This window comes from Porites lutea, chromosome 3 (genome assembly GCF_958299795.1).
Source record: "Porites lutea chromosome 3, jaPorLute2.1, whole genome shotgun sequence".
In the NCBI taxonomy this organism is placed as follows: domain Eukaryota; kingdom Metazoa; phylum Cnidaria; class Anthozoa; order Scleractinia; family Poritidae; genus Porites; species Porites lutea.
Window position 1 is genome coordinate 48,902,916 of NC_133203.1, and position 20,950 is coordinate 48,923,865.

Sequence of the window (20,950 nt, forward strand, 5' to 3'; positions counted from 1 at the left end):
AAAATATTTATTCACCGTTTTGACATTGCCATTTGCATATCAGTTTTCTACCTTTTGGGGTAGGGGGGAGGGGGTGTATGTGCCACTCAACAGGGTACAGTTTTCACCTTTTTGACTCTGGAAAAAAGTGTGAAAATCACCCTTCATCTCTGGAAGAGGGGGAAATGTTACTTCAGCATGACTCCAGAACAAAAATTATTCAATTTTTTTGCATAATGTTATCCCTGACTATTCTGATTAAGCTTTGATGCAAAACTATGCTGCCTTCATCACCCAAGTTAGTTCTTCTTGCATAAGATATAATATGTGCTTTTTTCCCTTATTGCCTGAAAAAGGTTTTCTATTGTCTGGAGTAGGGGGATAACTTCAGATCTCTTTTTGTCTGGATAAGAGTCTAGAGGCCTAAAGTCTCAGCACCCCTCCGCCCCCCCTCCCCCACTTCATATTAAATTTCAGAGAATGCCCCTATGGGACATTACAGTCTTCCCACAAAAACTTGAAAACAGTGCTTATGTAATATTTAATTTGGTGGACAAGCGTCACTGGTGTGTTATGGGTAATGTGAAAGTAATGAATCATTATTCCATGCTTTTCCTCTATGATAGCTATTATAATTCCATTTCCCAGTGTGTCGTAAAATGTGCGTCTTAAAATGCCTGTCTCCAATAGATTTTGTTTAATATAGGTAGTTTGTACGTATTATGCATTTCTTTGCTGTAAAAAAAGCTGCTGTTGCTGATGCTGTATTCCTTTTAATAGTGTTCTATACCCTGGAGGCATTTTTTCTTTTTCTTTTCTTTTTTTTTTTTTACAAAAGTCCACTTGTTTTACAGATAGGGTAGTTGTCTACGATGAAAAAAATATATAGCAACGCTTCACCTTCCAGCCTGAGAAAACAGCTAGTATTTCGTGACGCTACCATTGGTTTCCCCTGGAAATGTCAAACAAGTGGTGGCGTTGCAAAATGCAGGCAGATTTCTCAGGCTACCAATCCCAGTCCCTCCCATAGTATATGTTATTATCATGGCTGAATATAATTTCTTTCTCAGTTTTTTTAAACAGATTCATTGTACAATCCACTGAGTTTGACTTGGTAGGATCCCAGCAACATAGTCACTGTCGTGATAAATGCCAAGATGTCAGAAATCGTGGAGTGTATATCCTGGATTGTTTCAAAGACCTGTTGGAGTTTGGGAGTATTTGCACTTTTTGTTGCTAAACGGATGGCTGACTTGTTTGGATTAATATTTAACATCCTTGCATGTCTGACCATTGTGCGGCTGCCGTGCATGTGCATGCAATTCAGCAACATGGACTCGTGGTGGGACTGGAGGGTAAACGGCTTTGTTCATTTTGCATTTTTCCTAATAGACATCCCATTTATTCTGATGGGTTTGTTTATGATTTTCATAACCTGCGGGCTTATTCTCATTCCATTCTTCAATGACATGAAACAGGAAAATATTTCATTTAGCACTCTGAAAGGACCCGACCATGGAATATATTGTTTGAGTGCATTTCAGCTTCATTTATTAGTTGGCTTATATTTTTTCCGCTTTATCTGTGATGTCCTGTGCATACCATTGGCAGTCATTTGTGTGCTCTCTTGGAGAAGCTGCATTTTTATTAACAAACTCGGAAAGAAGAACTATTCCTGGAGTGACTGGGGATGGAGAAAGCTCTGTGTTGTGCAATGTCTGCAACTTCTGCTCGACATTCCTTGCATTTTTATTGGCTTCATGGTCATGATCACTTGGCGTGCCCCATTTCTGATCAAAAGAGTCAAAGAACGAAGAGGTGAAGATGATGAAAAATGGAACCAGTGGAGGTTTGAAGTTTTTCCAGAATTCTTTTACATTTTTGTTGACTTAGTTTGCATAATCTGCCTGCTTTTAACTATGTTAACATGGAGAGCACCTCTTCTGATCAACAAACTGCGCCATGCACCAAAAAAGCAATGGAAGATACGAGAAATCATGGTCACCCAACTGTTGTTGGTATTCGTTGACCTACCATGTATTTTTTGTGCCTTGATTGTGTTTATTACTGTATGGAGAATTCCAAACTTTATCAGAAACTGGGAAAATAATGAATGGAAAATTCGAGCCAATTGTATTTGTCAAGTGGGAATGCTCTTCATTGACTTTGGCTGTTTATTACTCAGTTTTATTGTCATTTTAACCCTTTGGAGACTCTATCCATTAATTTGCGACATAAGAAAATACTGGTCAAGACCAAAACAAGAAAGGTCATGGAAAATACGAAAATCTATATGCAAGAATGTCGCATTCCTATTTGTTGACATACCAGCCATTTTTCTTTGCTTCATCATTTTAGTAACAGTTTTTCGCTTCCCAAAGCTGCTGTCCAAACTTTTTCAAGCTGGTAATTTCTTCATGGAGTTTGCTATTACAGTATTCTTTGAATTTGCCATGTTGGTTGTGGATATCTTCTTCGTGTTTTTGTTTTTGGTGTTAATGTGCCTGAGGCCAATCGAGAGCTGGGTTCATCTTCTTGAAGATGAGGAGCATAAAAAGAACCGCCTTATGAAACATTACATTCAGTGGGTCCCTGACATCATTGACAAGCGCTTCAAAGTGCGAAGAGAAATGGAAGGAATTTTCTCCACGTGCTTGAAAAATAATTTGGGAGAACGTAAGCTTCGAGAACACCTGATCGAAGTCAGTGACGACTACTTGGATGAACTAGAATGGATTCGGCAGAAAATTAAGAAATATGAGCTTGATGAAGGATTCAGTCACTTGATTAATATGGCAAAGTGGTGGGAGAAAAAGCGTATCAATAAACTAGTGCGACTGTATAGATGCGAGATGAATTTTTTGGCCCGCCCCAACATTTCCATCCACAATTCCAACCTATCCAAATACAGAAACGAGATGATCCTGTTTGAGAGTCACGTGACTATGCAGTATCGCGAAATTGAAAAATACGCCATTCCAAAAGTACCGCTGTGGACTGAGGAATGCGGGCTCAAGACGCGAACGCGCAAAGAAACTCAGCAAGTTTTGGTCAAGTGTCTTCCCAGCGGGCGGTTCGTGATTTCAGTGCTGATACTGCTGAACCTGATTTTGATTTACCGCGGTCCCAGCTTATTGAAGAACCTCTGTCGCCGGTGGTACGATCGCAAGAAAATAGTCTTTGACTCCTGCAAAGAATACCTTTATGATTTCATCACCGTTTGCAGAATCTTACTGGTAATCGTCTTTCTGTACCGTGCGCCTTTCTTAATCACCGACATCACCAGGGACATATTTTTTAAACAGAGCTGGCGAGCCGTGCGGGAAACAGTGAAGAGGTACCCCGCCTTAATTTTAGAAGACATCGTTGACCTCATAAGGTGCATCTTTAGCTGGGAAAGCGTGCGTTTTCTGTTTACAGCGCTTCTGTTTGGTCTTCTAATGCCCGCGGATCTGTTCTTAACGATCATGAAATTTATATTTTCCAAGAATTGCGCATATTTCCTCACAGCCGTCTTGTACATAATCTTCTTGGCGTTTCCCTTTCTTCTTCCATTTTATATCAGTGGGAAACTTGATCCAAACCTTGTCACTATTGTCATCGGGGTCTTCGCGTTCGTCCTCCTGTTGGCTTTGATCGGCATGGTGGTGGTTTTACTCAAGAAAGAGGCTTTGCTCAACAGAAGGGATGATGCCTCTATCAGAAGGGATGGTGCCTCTATCAGAAGGGATGGTGCCTCTATCAGAAGGGATGGTGCGCGTAACAGAAGAGATGAACCGGGACTGTTAATCAAGCCTACCCCTTATGATTACATCCGCTTTAACTGGACAAACATTCACGTGATCGCAATGGAAGTCGTTGAATTTTTGCAGTTGCTGGCGCTGGTATTTGCTGTAAGTGACATTCCCATGTTGGGTGCTAAGACCTTAAACACTGCGTCCCAGTACTTGTTACTTAATTTTGCCTCGTTCGATGTGAAGCTTTGGCTTTCGTTCATTATATTCGTTATCTGGTTCTTCTGTTGTGGTGCCCCCGTGATTCTTGAGAACGTTTTGGAGTATCTACCCAAGGGATCATGCGCAAAGCATGTTGGATGGACTCTATTTCTGTCCTTATTCGCCAACACCTTATTTGTGACAATTGTGGAGAGTTTTTTGACATTTGTTGCATGCAAGACACGAGACTGTCCCATAATCAACGTCACGGTGACCACCAGTGCAAGTCAAAATAGCTGCTTTCCCGCCGTCCTCTACGAAGACGAGACTATAGAATGCTGGGAAGGAAATCACAGAGCAATCGCCTTTCTTGGCCTGCTGGGATTGGTTTGGTACTCCACTACAGCTATCATATTCGGAACCAAATACGGTGATGTGACTCATCCGAGTCAGGATCTTGAATTTTCCCCTGTCTACAACATCTTTTTGAATTTTGCCAAAGCAGTGATGGTAGGAGTAGTTGTTTTGGCCATGGCTAAGCCCTATGTTGTGTTGTCTTTCCTAGTCTTGGCTAACCTGGCTGCAATAATTTTTACCCTGGCTTTCAGAAAAATATTTCACTTTGATCTTTCTAATTCCTTTGTTTTGATTATTTGGCGCACTGTAACCTTCATCTGTGCTTGCGTCGCTGCGGTTTCTGCCGTTGTGGCCAAACAAAGGAATGATCCCGACTCTTTTGTTCCTCTTGGGATTTTTCTCGGCGGGTGTGGCGTGGTTATTATTATCGCTCTGATTGTGTCAATTGTCTTGAGAAAGCCAAGAACTCCTGTGGAAAATCAAAGACGGATGTTTCGTCACGACTTGCTGGCGCTTGAAGCCAAACTTGTGAAAGAAAATTTCATGATCAATTCTTGGACAAAAAGCCGCGAGCAGTGGAAAAGACTGGTCAAAAATGTGTATGAAGCACAAAAGAATGACCGTGGGGTATCCCCTTCGGTCTGGTCACACCTTGAAATTTCACCTCCGCCACCACCCCAAGAGGAAAGACGCATACCAGACGCAGAGCCGAGTACATCAGCTCCTCTTCCCCCTCCACCGGCGTATGATGATTTGTTTCCTAACATCATGGGACCCTATGGTATTCCACCTCCACCCTATACCACAGAGAGCGATGACGTTTCTATAGGAATAGCTGAAACTGAGCAAGCGCCCGCACCTCCTCTCCCCCAGGCCAAAAGAAAACAGCCTAAAGAACAACCGGCTATTTCTGAGGACAACTCGACGAAGATATCAGTCACAGATGACGCGAGTAGCCTGGACTCTATGGAACAAGTGCCTGAAGTTTCGTTGCCTCTCCCGCCATACCCATTGGAATATCGGGTGAGAATAAGATATACCTTACGTAGCTTACATAGCGTATGAGATATAGGTTAAACATAAAAGATGCGACCTGAGACAAGAGCGAGGAAAAAAGTGAATAATATACTTTGATGAAAGCACAGGTAATCCAAGCTCTATGAGTCCGTTGACCTTTGTAACGTAATCTCTGAGCACCGTGATGACATTTCACAACAACGAAAATGTAAGGATTTGCATGGGGAAATGACATGGGATTTTCATGGTAAAGTTATGGTCAACTTTACCATCATTATTTTTCAATAAATATCGCTTACCTTGAGTCCTTTCTTTGTCTTTTTGTGTTTTCTACCGGTGTAACAGCGGTTGGAACTGAATCCTCGTGAAATGGCTCTAGATCGACCCGAAACCAGCCGAAATGTCATCTTGGCGCTAAGAGATTACGGAGACTCGTAGAGCTTGGGCTACCTGTGCTGAAAGAAGTGATAAATCAGGTTGCAGCAAATTGCGTGAATTACTGACTTCTGATTGTACACAATTACGCGGGAGTCACGCCATACATGGGCGTTACTTCACGTGCTGCAAAACTAGTTTGCGCTGGTCCGGTAAAACTCGCAACATGTACAGATTTTGTTGCAAAAAGTAGAACTATTCTCTACATTCTGCAAAAACTTTTCGCAAACTGCAACAACCTGATTTATTGGAAGACATGTTTGATATTTGGGTGGTAAAACTCGCAACTTCGCCATTCACCTTGTTTAGCAGCAATGTTGAAAAACAATTTGAACGTTTTTGCTACCCGTCTTACCGATCCTTCACTTTTTGTAACGGCTGGCCCAATAATGCTGAGGTCAAACGCAAAAGTTGAAATTCAGTAGTGCAGGCCCGGATAATTAAATGTTCAACAAAGCCAAAAAACTGGGTTTTTCCTACCTTTTTTAGCGTCACTCTAGACTACTAAATTTCAATACAAAGGCGAAGTTTTGTGGCAGGTAAGGCGGAGGACGAACAATAAGTTCGCAGCTACAGGAAGCACACACTGAATAGCAGGCCACATATCTACATCTACAACTTTAATCTATAACGGTTTCCCATTACTAGGTTTTGTCTGCTAGAGCTCACAGCATTGATATAGTAAGTAACAAAGTCAAACTGGATCAGTATTGAACAATACCTTGTGTTCCTTGTCAAATAAGAGTCACGGGAAACTAAGAAAATTTTTCAATCTTCCGATTTCTTGAATTAAGGCAGAACTTGCTCTCATCGTTTTAGATGTGTGTTTTATTATCATTATTATTATCATCATCGTCATCAGTCATATTATTATTGTCTAGTGTACTTTTTTAGGCTACTTCCAAAGAATTTCACCTAAAAAGTATTTTTCATTTTTTCTTTTCAGGACACCTTTTCGGCTGCCATAGCTGAAGATAGGGAAGACTGGAAACTTTGGGATATCAACAACATGGAGTGTAACGGAACAACCCTTTTGTTAGTGCTAGAAAGATACATCCACTACTCTGCCTTCTCGTTTTCGTTCATCGCTCAACTGCCTCTGTGGCGTTCGTCTGTGGGGCAGTGCGACTGGACGGGCCTGTTACACTGTCTTGAGGTCCTAGAGAGGAACCTGACTGGATCATTTAACAACCCTTCTCAAGTTGACATGTCATTGGGTAACGTGGATGTACCTTTTCTTAAGCTAGAGCCGGATATCGATACTGAAGAGCCTCCAGTTTATGTCCCTGAGTCACGTGATCCCGTAGTGATCCGAGCGCTGTCCGACGAGGAACGAACGCGAGCGCTTAACGACGTTAAAGCGGTCGGCGAGTTCGGCGAGCAGTGGGCAGAACTTTTGGACAAAGTGCTCCCCACGAAACCAGTCGTACGGATGTGGCGCTGGGATGAAGAGCTGAAAATCTTCCATGTTTATCTGCGTAGGCCCATTCACGGTGTTATAACAGAGGTGGGACCCAGAGGAGTAAAGATGACGAGAGGAGCTGCGATTGCACTACCAAAGCACATTCAAGGGAGGTTTTTAGGTGCTCGCATTATTTTTGACAAAGGATGTGAACCTAAAGGCAAAAAAGGTCCTGTTAGCGTGGCGGTGACAGAGCTTGGGTTGATGAAAACTGAGGACAAGATGTACGTAACAGCTCAGGGAAAGAAGCTTCCATACGACAAAGCTCTAGATAGCATGAAAACGGTGACTTGGAAATAAACTGGGTATGTGCACTGCAAAAGGGAGTCTCTTCAGGAGATGGGAAAGAGAGAGACCCTGGGACTGAGTAAGGTCATGAAGCCTGCATATCAAGCCATTCCTTTGTGCAGTATTTTTAGTTCCAGTTGTCCGTAGGGCTGCACATCCTGACTAAACAGACAATACATAAAAAATACATTGTTAAAATAGCTACTGAAATAATGTTTTGTACCCAGGTAATTGTCGAAAAACGGTACTTGGGATAGAATTTGACTTAAAGAGCTTCGTAAGTTCAATTGTTCAAAGACTTATTTAGACTATCGAGTAGTCCCCGTTTTTCCTCAGGGATAGTAGAGCGAGGAATGATTTTCAAGCGCTCTCGCGTTTCGCTCGCCCTACTATCTATGATGGAAAATGGGGACTATTCGTAGCCTAAGTCTTATTAGGGTGTCTTGTCCGATCGTCTAGTAGGGGTCAGAGTCACTTGATAAACCGAGCGGAAGCAGTGGTCGCATTGATTGCGCCACTGAACATGAAGCGCCAGTCCTCAACTCATTATTAAGAACGCTTCTTTAGCGTGTGCACTAGCCTGTGTCAAGCTCTCAGATAGTATAGTGCGCACGTATTAAAACGAGCAGAGCGAAAATAAGACGCGCGCGACTTGGGAAAGGGGGCGGTGGCGGCCGAAAGATAGGAGAGAGTCTTTCCCCAGCCCCCCCCCCCCCCCCCCCGCGTTTTTCGCATTTCTTTTTACACCTTTTTACTGAACGATTTTTTACCACTATCTTGGAGCCTGGGACAGGTTACATGGTGATCATCAAATGCAAACCGATTTCATTTAATCAAGAACATTTATCAGTGCGTTCATAATTTCCACTGAGTGGTTGTAAGTAAATACTCATAGTTAGATCTAATTGTTGCTATTAGTGAGTTTACGCAACAGGACGGCAAAACGCTTGAGTGTGACAAACTTGCGTGTTTTGTCGGGAATTCACTCAACATTAGTGGTTCTTGCTTTGCTAGAAAAAGATGTGTTTAAAGGAATGTGAAGTTTCAGAGGTTTTGGCGGATTGTCACACAAGGTTTGCCGTCGTCTTTTCTCTTCCGCCCTGTTGCGTAAGTTCACTATTGTTTCGTTCTCAGAACGACATTTATTTCTCTGATGAAAGGGAATTTCCAGTGTTATGGTAGAAGAAGACTTCAATATGCTACTTAAACTAGTTATAGCTGTCTCCAAGTGCCAACGAGCAAAGATTTTACCTATACGCGTGCGCTGTTTAATTTGTTTAGAAATGTGTGAAATACAGTAATTGATGAAAAATAGATTGAATTTAATTCGAACTGCATTGAAAATAGTGCAAACTTAAAGCGAGGGGCACACATACATCAACCCACAACCGGGCCAGTACCTCACGCATGCGCACAGCCATATCACGCGGGCAATGGCAGCCACAGCTGTTTCGCCCCTATTAGGGCCCTCCAGCAACGCAAAGCCGTTGGGTTAATGAACGGGGAAAACCCGCGGATGAAAAACCCCTTGAAATCCCTACTTTACGCAGCAAATTTTCGAGATTATTGAAGTTCGTGTTTTTGTCCGAAGTTGAGCACAAGTCATTTTGCGAAAAAATTTAGTGGTCTTATAAACAAACTTTAAATCCTCAAAAAATCGTATTGAAGTCCGCGAATATTCAACGTAAAGACTTATATTTGGTCTCTTTTTAAAGCCAAAAAAATTTATGGTGCGCCAATGAGGCCTTCCGAATTATTTTGCTTCAAAGACGCAAAAAATTTCGCTACGTTATTTTTTTTCTTAGCGGCACGCCAAAAAAAAAATTCCAGAGGGCAAATGGGACAGATATCGCGTAGGATGGGAAGGATCCACCCAACGATTTGTTGAAGAAGGGATTAGCACGGGACTCACAAACACGCACACGGCTCGTGGATTCTCTGATCTGTATCACGTGTTCGCTCGAAAACATTGTATTCTCTGTCCTACATTACGTCATGGTTGCCTTACATTACTCTACGTTACATCGATTCGAGAGTTTTTCTGCCCCTGGAACAATCGCACACGGCTCTATTAGGCTACCGCCTCGCAGCCTCGTGTCCTCGCGTCCTTGCGAGGCTGCTCGTTGGCAATAAACAATTCAATTCGTACAGGCATCTCTCATACTTATCGCGAAGAGACGGAACACGGACACCGAGGGGGTCATAGAAAGTGTGTATTAACGAGGTGTCCGTATTAACGCTTTAAGTCCCAAGAGTGACCAAAGTCAATTTTCTCCCAACAAAATCAATACATAATCAAAGGAAAGTGTTGTGAGACTCAATAAAATAATCACCTGATGGGAAAAGTTTTGATCTGCTATCAAATTCCTTAACCAATTCTTGCTGGAAATGTATGGAGATCAGTCTGTAGAGTTTGTATTTGTATACTGGGGCTGGATGAATTTAGAGAAAATGTAAGGGCTTTCTTTCCCCAAGGACAAAGAAAACTGTCCGTAATATTAACGAGGTTTCCGTATTAGGCGGGTTTGACTGTAATCTCAACATGAAGGCACAAAAATAACGTTTTAAAATAAATTTTATGATTTTATTGCCTGCAATCAAAGCGCTGAAATGAGTGGTTTTTTTTAATGTGTTTATCCTCCGCCACCAAAGAGTGACAGTATGCTCATTGTGCATTCATATTTTACCCGATACTAATGATGTCAATGATAACTTTTGTGGTTTTTATATTCAACTTTCAATCAATAGACAACATCAATAATTCAATTAATAATTTATTGATATCAGTGTGTATTTTTTTCTTTCGCTTTACTAATAACCTGTACAGTTGTTTGTTATATCCTTAATAGCGATACTCATTGCTTAAAAAACATTGCTTTTTAATGTTAGCTTGGTGTGTCAACTACTGAAACAAAAGAAACTGCTGTGTTCGTTAAAAGAGCGACCTGTGGGTTCCTGGTTCAAAAATTCACTAGATGACGCAAGCTTGAGTAACGAGAATCAATATTTAAATAAATAAAACCTTTAGTTCCATGCTTTACGTACTGTTTGAAAAGAGCAGGAGTGTATTCTCAGGTTTAAAAACTCGAGGCGAAGTCGAGAGTTTTTACTCTTGATAATACACGACTGCAAGTTTTTTGAACGGCTTCAAAATCTCTGATATAGATCAACTCATTCTTGCGCTAATATTTAGATTTGGGGTTATTTTGGTCTAAAAAATTGGACGCAAAGTGTAGCCGTTTAAGATATGACCCACTAATCGTTTTTCGAAGGCAAAATCGTGTAACTTTCATTTTCATAAAAACGATGTCACTTGACCTCTTAGCACAAATGGCCTATTGCCTGCTGGTGATTTTTTTTCGCAACAGATAGGAAAATAGTCAACTAATACTACAAAATACATGTAAACGAGAACAGAGGACAAACTACCGAACAGCTGGCGCGAAGGCGGAAAATTTTTAAACTAAGCACACGTGCGCGCTACGCGTCAGAATGGCGTGGGGACGCATATCAGAAGACTAGGCCCAGTCCTAACGCTGGAAGCGTGTCAGATCAGTTTTTGAAACGTTGAAACGATTTCTTAATAAATGAGGGGAAATCATTAGTTTATACCGGAATAGCCTTGTTAATGACATGTCAATATAAAACGCGTCAGCAAAGGAGATCAATTATATAAGGCAACAAAATTAAAAGCAATTTAGATATTACTTTCGCGATTTCTTCACAAAAACTAATCTCATACAATAAAGACTAATCAACCCGAGATATCTGATATGAAACCACTACCTGTAAATGCTTTTGTTTCTGGCTTTTTCCCACACTTGTTGCCTATTGATACCAGCGTTGTTTTAAAATAATTGCTTCGGTTCGTTCAGTATACAGTGCGTTTTTGGCAAGGTATCCATTACATGACTATAGTATGTTAAACATCATTTTTCTTAGAAAAAAATTCGTTTTGGCTTTTTTGTTCCCTAAATGTTGGATCATATATCAATATATGCCGGGCATTGGTGACAAGTTTTAGACTTGGATCAAATAAAAAGACGCTAATGTAGTTTTATTCACATATTTTATTAAGTTTTGTATTCAACATTTACAAGGTGCAGCTGATTATTCGCGCAGCGCAACTATCGCGGAGGTAAACAATGGACACACGCGTGATATCCGTTGATATCACTCGAAATCAAACAAGCGTGAACAATGTTGAAGTGAGCTAGACAAAAGAATACATTAAGTATGAGCCGAAAACAATCCCAGCTGAAATTGGCGACCGTTAAATCTCGTCAAATGAAATGAGGCGAAACTGCTGTAAACTTTGTTGAACTCGATGGAAAAAGTAGAATTCTGCCTAGAATTCCGAAGATTTATTCACTGCCTTTTTGTACAGGTATGAAGTTCCCTATTTGACAAAGAAAGACACTCATTTCCTAGTTTGCTGTTCGCTTCCGGCGAGTGGGCAAGCCAGCCAACAAAGGAACCGAACTCAAACGCGTAGAAAGCAGAAGTCCAGCAGAAGTTTATCCAATAGAATTAATAAATGGAGAAAGAAAATACAAGGTGAGTACAAATTTTCTTTGTTCTCTTTACGTCGAGATATTTCTCGTACAATGCAATATATTATTGTGTACGTTGCTACAGTTTAACGACTGGTGAATTTTCTTTCTCTTGAAAGTTTTATTATTTGAATCAATGTAAACAGAATTTGCGCCTTGTTGCAAGATGTTTCCTAAGTTTTGGGGGTTTTTGTAGGCTCAAAAATGTACAAAACTGAGGCCGACAGTATGGCAACTGGTGCTAAACAGAGACGAAATATTTCTACATGAAAATACGAGCTTAAATATATTTTGCTGATAGAAAGCCGACTTTAAAGCCGGGATACCATTCTTCTTGTCGATTCATTCATTCATTGATTTATTCAAAGGCGACTAGGCTGATGCCCACTTAGAATTAAGCTGAATTTTTTCCAGATAAAAAAACTGCTGACTTTCGACAGTCATTTTGTGCCAAGATTATTCCCCTGTGTTGTTTAAGAGTTCAAAGATATTTTTGAAATATCTTAATATTCATAGCGATCGAATGTTTTCACCTTGAAGTAAATTCAAAATCCACAATTTACACTTCATAAGCTTTCTTTGTTCTCATGCGTTATCTTCGCGTGGAATTACTCATTATAAATTCTAATCTCTGATGGGTGTTCTTTTTTTCTTAGTGCATCAAAGACTTATATATAAATTAAGTATGTTTCTGTTTAAAAATTTGCCATAAGCTTGATCTTATACTATCGATATATTTTGAATTTCACTGGTCACGCTTTTTTTCGGAACAAAATTACGTCTGTCTAAAACCAAACTGGATACGGAAACTCTTACTAAGACCTATAATCACCGCCGAATCGAAGTTTTTCGTGATTTCACTTCAGTCAACCAACCTTTAAACTCATACAGCGTGGGTTGAAAAACTGAAAATGTTATTCAAAATTTAGTCGATTTTATCTCGTGGGTTTCATTAATTTCAAGCCTCCTTTCCTGTCTCTCTCAAAATGTTTTCACAGTGGTCACCAGAGCGTCATGCGTCTATCTCCATGGCAGCGGGCGGAATCTATTCCTAAAGTTTTCCAGCTCAGATTCGTTTATACAAGCATAACGTACCTGATTCGTCCATGAAATTCTCATTGAAATCGTAGGTTAAACGTAAACATATCTTGCCTTAGTTACTTGTCACTACGCAATATGGCCACGTTGAAAGAGATCGGCTGATCAACGCATGAATGTTCGGGCACTGACCATACAGGAAAGCCATAACGCCCGCGGCTCGAGAACTATTCAACAAGATAGGGCTGGCTGGACGTTCACACATAGGAACGTGTGATTTAGGCGCGATTTCTGTGAAGGAAAAAAGCTGCCAGAAGCTGGAGAGTCACATATCGGATAGGTGTTTATACTATGTACAGGATGTTAGTTATTCATGCGCCGGCCCCAAAAGCTGTCCTGTATAGCCTAAGTTTAAGTATTGTTCCCTTTTTAAGTCACAACTTTTATTACATCACTGAAACATACTCACGTAAGTTTTAGAGTTAATCCCAAAAAGAAAATGTAACTTAATTCACTGAAACATGGCGTTAAATGGCGACACATCTTAGACTGCAGCTGTGCGCTAATAAGAAGCGCCGATTACAAAATTTTAACAACCCTGTTCTGTTCTTCTTGCGCTTATTCTTGACCTATGTACTTCTTAGGTAAGCATAAAAACATGCAAACAAGGACATTTACCACTAAACCCCTTTTCCACCACGTTACTAACTTATTCTCGGCGCCAAGATCAGTAGCGCCATAATAATTGCTACCTTCTGCACCATGTGAAAAAAACCACCTGTTGCACACAGCACTGTAAACATAAAAAAACTGTGTGAATGTAGAGGTCCACGTAACGCCTAAATTTAACTGACTGGTTCCTCTTGCCGGATCTCTAATTAAAGAGATGCTGTAGCGCGACGTCACGTGAAGTGTAAAATAAAACAAAACTGGCCCTGAGGAAGGCTAATTTTGTTAGCCGAAATATTGGCTTATAATAAAACAGCCCTATGCCGTAGTGCCAGCCCTGCATTCAGTTTTGTTTTACTGTGAACATCCTTGCGAATATCCTTATGTTTGCGTCCTTAGTAACGAACAAGCTAAATTTCTAATCTAATAAGATACCGCAAGTTTCAGTGTACTTCTCTCCTTTGACGTACACTGAATAGATCCCTTTTATGATCTTAAGTGCCTTATAAATTGCATTTTTCCAATCTCCGGTTTTCGTTACCTACATAATGTAGACTCCAAACTGAATTCGATTCAACCCAATCACAATAATCACAGAGCGAGCGGTACATCACTTGCACTGATGATTATTTTAAAAATGTAGAGCAATTTCTATGTACTCGTGCCACGGCTTTTTTTACCGACCAGTTTATTTTTATAAACCCTCAGATTGGCGCCAGTCAGTGAAATCAGACAACAGAATGGAAAATGGTATTTTTGACTTTTTAATGACGTTTAGCTTGCGTTTTTCAAATCGTACACTTCGAATTTGCTCATAGCAAGAGAGAATGAGCTCACAGATAAAGGGGAGCTTTCATTTTTAATGGGGAAAGTGGTCTTCTAAACGAAAAAAATAAAGTAAACTGGTCCAGGAAAACGCCGTGCCGATGGGCCCAGCATAAGAGTTGCTGTGAGTTACGGGCTCCTTTGAAGAATGCTTGGGTCGGAAACTGGAGGTTATTGATCAGATGAATAAGTCGAGTAGAAAGAGGTAATTTGATGCACTTAAGCGAGAAAAAGGCGAAATGAACGAGCAAAAAAGGCCCTGTTGTGCCCACATGACACCACATAGTGACTTTTATCTCCCTTAATTCATGCAAGATGGCGGGATTTCCCGCTAAAGGAGCTTCTGCCTACCAGCTGGGGGCCTTAGTCCGTTTTCCAGCCGTTCAGACGTAGTAGAAAGTGGCGCGAAATGGAGCTGAGCCCCCTTTTTTTTTACCTGCTCCATTTTCTGCGAAGTCACTACCATCTGAATGTTTTTCACATCTGTTTGTTTTCTTTGTGGTTTCATTCCTGTGGCGCAGCACGGAAGACAAGAGAAAGTTTTCCTCAGCGGCCGGTCTCCCGAGATAGAAATTTCTTACAAAGTGAAAAAAATCCATCCTGGGAGTCACCAATAACGACAATGATGATACGAAATAGTTGCGTCACGCATTTCATCGATAGGCTCCTGACGTCATGTCACTTGCGCACGCTCGCCTACCTGACTGATTTTCTTTTTCTTGCTCGACTTGTAAAGGTTATGGCTCAAATTAATTCTAAACGTACCCATCCCCCACCCTCTAGGGATTTGTCGGGCATTTTTCTTCGGGAAGCTGTGAATGCTCCACGGTGGGACCAGTAAATTCATGCAAAAAGCTCACCGTGGCCTTGAAAATGGGTTTAAATACCCCACCCAGGGATCGACTCAAAACACATGTTCCCTTGAAGTCGAAGGAGGCCAAAAATCGCAAATAGTGCGTAAATGTAAGTGGACGAATCATTGACTGTTATCTTCACTAGAAAAACTGAAGAAGAACAAATCAACTACTTCGTAGCATACTGTTACCATAATGTAGCTTAATGTCATGTCATATTAAATTCAGGGGGACTGGCGATAGGGAGACCGTTTTTTGCAGGTTTCTCGCAATCTCTCGTTTGTGAGCTACGCAGGGCGACCGCTGACCGAGTATATTGCTTTCCTGAAATGCGTGAACGTGGATTGTTCACATTCAAAACATCATTCATCAGCGACGCCTAATTCCGGAACATACATTTTCGCGGTGAATGATAAATATGGGTCAGCTGAATGATCCCTTACCGAGAACAGAGTAGCGAAAATACGTAATGAAATCCCATCGACTCTCACAATGAATGGAAATACGTTTGTACCTACGTAAAAGTAGAGAAGAATCAGAAAAAGGATTGACTTTTACACAGAAAGAAACCTTGAGTTAAAAGCTCAAAAGGCGATCAGTTTGGTTTTGACCTTTCTGTATCACTGTCTGGATAATCCAAACCTTCTACGCAATCATGGCATCGCGTCGAAAGCTGTTTTTCTTTTTACTATGACCGACCCGGTAAGTTTACTACTTTTGCTGTTTATGTGCGTTGTTTTTGCTGTTTGTTTTCATAAGAGTTTGCTTAGGCATAAGAACTGCTATGACAGTCCGGTAAACATCGCTCTTAACATCACAATTAGCGATCAAAACGGAGACGCGTCGGAGAAAGATTCTCTTATCGCACTGTCGCGAAGTTCGCGAGTGAGAAAAGGCGATGACTTGATTTTTATTCAGCCTTAGCTCTTGTTTTAAGCAGGCTGCAAACGAATTTGCCTTTTAAAATTCTAGAGCCATGCGAGTGATTTCCATCTTCGCGATGGAAATTCCTCTACTGTACACAGTTCGACTGTAACAGAAGTCCCGGTTACGCAGCTAAATTGCAATCAAACTTTTAACTTGAACTTCACCTTAAATAACCTCATCTTTTAATGTTAGCCTGATCACTGAAAGTGCCTTAACCGCACTTAACCATTTCTTTATTGGTGTGAATCATTTAAAGACACTATACTACTTCCCAGCTGGCATTTAAATTTTAAATCGCCCTTTAAAGATCCCTTTAGGCATTCTGTATATATTTATCGAAAGGTGGCTTTTTTTCCCCTCGAATTTCTGTTCTCTTGTAATCAGTGGATTTTTTATCCTTGTTGGCCTTCATTTCTCAAGGAGGCAGAAAATTTGCAATCCTATAAATACGTGTATTTGACATAAATAACATCTAAACGAACAGATTCCTCTGACGGGTGTAGCTATCTCATTTTACTTAACTGCCTACTTAAAATTTTTGTTCGCTGCGCGGGTAACGTGCTTGATAGAGATAAAGTTAATTGATGCCCGATGCTGGTATAAACGCCATGACTAATTTAGGGAAGGTATTGATCTTTTGACCCGATTGCCTGCATCAGCCGTTCCTCCTCGCACCACGCCGCTAGAAACGTTTCGCGGGAACTGGTCCCTAGTCGCGAAGACCGAGAAGAGACGGCTGTATTCGGAGGACGGCTTAGCTTCGTCCAACTCAGCACGAATTGACAATGCAATTACGCGGTCTATGCAAGGTCGCGTGACATTAAGACATCCTTCAAGCCATGTTTTCTCTCTCTCTTTTTCCTCTGTCGAAATAAACAGCAGCAACAACAACATCAGCAAAAAACAAAGGGGGAAGGACTTTGACTAAAGTCAAATCCGCCTTCATTTAAAGTGGCACCGACCGAAAATTCAAACTGCATTATTCATGGGAACACCCTAGCCGACAATTATCAGCTTCCTCTTTATTTCGATTTTCCTGTAGAGTACAGGATGAATTATAGAAAATTTCTAAGAATTGTGCTTATATTCAGGTCCTGCTAGGGTGATTACGTATGTGCCTAGTCTGAATTTCAAAACCTATTGTTTCGCGCCGATTGAGGAGGAAGCAATGTTGCTGTCGGTATTTTACTATCGTATTTGCGCTTTTCTCTGTCTCTGTCGCAGTTTCAGTCTGTTTTTGAGTCGTTTCTCCACATTTCTGCTCTCCTATGTCGCTGTTTGAAGGCCATCACGACGCCTAACAGGGCCTCTGTATTGCGTGATCTGTCTACTTATTCGCGTGGAACAAGTAAGATGATATGAACCTCGAGTGACTCTGTCTTTGTTTCTATGGCCACAATTTAGATAGCGTCCCTTTAATAGCGTTGCTGTGTTGCATCTTGCGTCGGATTGAAAACATGTCGTGAATTTTGCTGCGCTTTACACATATTTTCAAGGAGAAAAATGTTAATTCCAGGATGAATGAAGGTAATTCCCGACTATATTTCTCCATTTCTTGCCTAAATAACCACAGGTCTCGTTTGTTATTATAGATAAAAACCGGATAGCACAATCAAGAAATTCTACTAGGGTATTATTGACATATTTTTGCTTTCTTCGTGCCACACAAAAGGTCGGTGTTTAATGAGCTTTCTCAGCTCTGTAGCATCCCCTGACATACATCGAGACCGACTTCAGAAATGAGAAATAATTGATGAAAACAGATATCCATGTTGTTTGGCACATTATCGAGTCCTTCGCGCGTTTTTACACCTGGTAATCTGAGCGCGCAAAGTCTCTTCTGTAATCTACGCTTTTATACTCCTGAGCAGCTCTTATTTCATAATAAAAGCCAGCGAAAAATTAAAAAGAAAAGAAACCCAGAGGTAGGGTCTGGTCTTGAAATTCATATCTCTTTAGTGCTAAATGTACTCAAATTGTTGCTTAATCAATAAATATTCCAAAGGGAAAAACAAGTCAAGGTGAGACTGATTACAAGGACACGAAAATGGATTGAGGTTCATCGACAAATTGTCACTAAAGTCGCGTGACATTTTTAGCCGTCATTCTGCCTCGCATTAAAGTTCAGGTTATCGATTTTTCTTCATATTTCAGGATAATAAAGCAAGCTCATGTTCGTTTTTCTGTTCAAATTATTTATTAGTCTGGGCCAGAGTTTCTTTTACTTATGCGACCGGAAGCGACCGAAATCAAATAAACAGAGGGAATCAACAAATCTTCGAATAGAAGTTTACTTTACTGAAAGAAAAAAAATGTGATAAAAACAAAAGTTTCTTGTTTCCATTGGTGTTTTAAGAGAAAATAGACACAAATATATTTTCTTTTCATCGTTCATTTAAGTAAGCTCGGACGTCAGCATTGAAGACGCCCCTGGTCCATTCGCGTACTGTAATCCAGAGATATTTGTCAAAAGTGAATTGTCACCTCATCAAAAGAAACCAAGACAGTCTTGGATTCTAACGTCGTAGATTCCGGATTCCAGGTATTTGATCCGGATTCTTTGTCACGGGAACTTGAATTCGGGATTTCTTGCGCTGTATTCCGCAGTTCAAAACCCAGCATTCCGGATTTCTGATTCCAGAAGGAAAATATCCCGGATTTCGAAATCCGGATTCCCTTATATGGGGCGAGAAGTGAAATGAGTGGCAGAAGTAGACCACTCCAACGGGGAAATGTCCCTTACTTTTTCAAAAAAGGGGTGTTGTTTTTTGCTGTTAATTTGTTCAGTTTTTTTACCATCCTTTTCGTGTGATTTAATACTGAAATGTGGTAGAAATATGAAAGAGACAAAGCTAACACCTCATCGACCCTAATTCAGCCTTTTACTGCGAGGGATATAATGTCAATAGCTTTTAAGCATGTTCAAGTCAGGAGAGCAAATTTATCTTAAATTTGCGAAGAATTGCATAAATGAATTCTCAAGGCAGTAGAATAAAAAGATTACCTAGCGCCAAGAGTTAAAACACAGATGATTTTTTTTTTCCGAAACGAAGCTGACCTTGGTGGTAAAATATTCACCTCTGACGTGCATATACATTAAGAGGTTGTTTTATGGAGGGGGAAGATGCTAGAAGACGGAACAACTTAACTTTGGGTTTACATGCAGAAATTTCGGTCCGTGTGGTACTTAAGCAGAGAAGGTTGAAGAAGGAATTAAAAATGGCGGCCGACAAAAACAAAAATGCAATTTGGGCCCTTCTGCTCTGTTTACTGGCGTGTATAACTTCCTTTCAGCAGAATTATCACAATAATCAGCTCGTGGTAACGCCAACCGAGGTGGTGGGCCTTTTCTGCCGTGATTAGGCTCTGAACGACCCGCCGCTATTTTTGTCTAGTTTGTCCCTGGTACTAGGATCTTCCTACCTGTCAGCTAGGAAGATCCTAGTATACTAGAAAGATCCTAGCGCTAGGGACAAGTACAACCTTTTGCATGTAAACTGAATACAGAAAACATATGGCACTAGGATGATCCGCCTTCTAGGATCTTCATTCCTCTTTTAAGTGCGTAACGGCTATTAAATCATGTTATTTCTTTGTTGATACATTGATAGAAAATGGAGAAGCTAGAGATTGTCATCGCGGTCCTGCTACTGTGCCTGGTGGCGCTTGGCGTGTACGTGACTACCTACTGGACACTGTCACGAAAGAAGAGGCGCGACGCAGAGGACGACCCCAGGAATACGGAGGTGCAGTACAGATACCTGGAGGAAAAAGCAGAACATGAGCGCAAGAAAGTCGCCACCGCTTATGCTCAAGAAACTATGCCTAGAATAACTATCACTCCGGTACAGCCACGCCCTAACTTCCCAAGGGTACGTCCTATTTTACTCTCTCATAGAGACCTTTACATTCATTCGAGAACGATTACACAGATTACTCGTACAACATTTGAGCTGAAGTTTTTTTCGCTTATTCTAAAAAAAAATACCCCGGACAGCTTCATCTTACTTTTTTCACCAGAAAAGTTTGCAAGGTTATTTTTATGGAAGGGGGTTAACCCCTCTCTGATCTCAAAATGATAAAACTTTTAACATTTGATAACCTGTTTCCGCGACAACGATATTCTCGCTAAAAGTTACCCTAAATCTGTCGTAGAATAACGAACGCTTTTACGTTTTCCCGCCAAGATCGGACGCTGGTTCACGCGCTACTTAGGATTGAGAAAATCTCGTACTCGTAGTCGTCCTCGTCTTAGAATCTTGAGGTCTCAAATGTTTCGCCTCTAAGGTCGTTCCAGCCAATTCAATTACGTCCTTGTTAATTTTAACTCTAAATTCGTCTACTGACCTCCCTGAATATTCCTATTGAAAGTTTCTGCGGCTACAGACCATTGGATATATGTTCAAGTCCCGGCTGCAGTTGTAAGAATGGGCAATAATCAATCACATTCCATCCCTAAAAAAGCGATTTTTTTTGTTTGGCAGTGGATTCTTACCTCGCGATACTCTCATTCGTTATCCTTGTCCTGTTGACACTTTACGGAGGCATCGTCTTTGAGCTCGGTGTCGTTTAATTCTTCCACTTTCATTCCGGCTTATAACCACTTGCATT

The 20,950-nt window shown here is 40.9% G+C and overlaps 2 protein-coding genes across 4 annotated transcripts in view; both read left to right on the forward strand.

Annotated features, from left to right (window-relative positions):
* The first annotated feature begins 1,055 nt into the window (after window positions 1-1,055).
* On the forward strand, window positions 1,056-8,783 carry LOC140931323 (uncharacterized). The gene is made up of 2 exons (XM_073381107.1): window positions 1,056-5,294; window positions 6,670-8,783. The coding sequence occupies exons 1-2, from the start codon at window positions 1,137-1,139 to the stop codon at window positions 7,483-7,485; spliced, it is 4,974 nt and encodes a 1,657-aa protein (XP_073237208.1). The 5' UTR covers window positions 1,056-1,136; the 3' UTR covers window positions 7,486-8,783.
* A 2,957-nt stretch (window positions 8,784-11,740) lies between these two features.
* Window positions 11,741-20,950, forward strand: part of LOC140931324 (uncharacterized) — a 15,236-nt gene continuing 6,026 nt past the window's right edge. The window contains exons 1-2 of one of the 3 annotated variants that reach the window (XM_073381110.1): window positions 11,741-12,030; window positions 19,951-20,211. In XM_073381110.1, coding sequence (XP_073237211.1) covers window positions 19,954-20,211 — 258 coding nt within the window. In that variant the 5' untranslated portion in view covers window positions 11,741-12,030; window positions 19,951-19,953. Of the gene's footprint in view, window positions 12,031-15,789; window positions 16,115-17,756; window positions 17,867-19,950; window positions 20,212-20,950 lie in introns of those variants that run through there. The other 2 variants (XM_073381108.1, XM_073381109.1) reach the window with 2 other exon arrangements.

Excerpts from the sequence above, each read along its gene's own strand:
- LOC140931323 (XM_073381107.1), top strand. The coding sequence starts at position 1,137 with ATGTCAGAAATCGTGGAGTGTATATCCTGGATTGTTTCAAAGACCTGT. Across the intron at positions 5,295-6,669 it reads CATACCCATTGGAATATCGG|GACACCTTTTCGGCTGCCAT; the intron begins GTGAGAATAAGA and ends TTTTCTTTTCAG.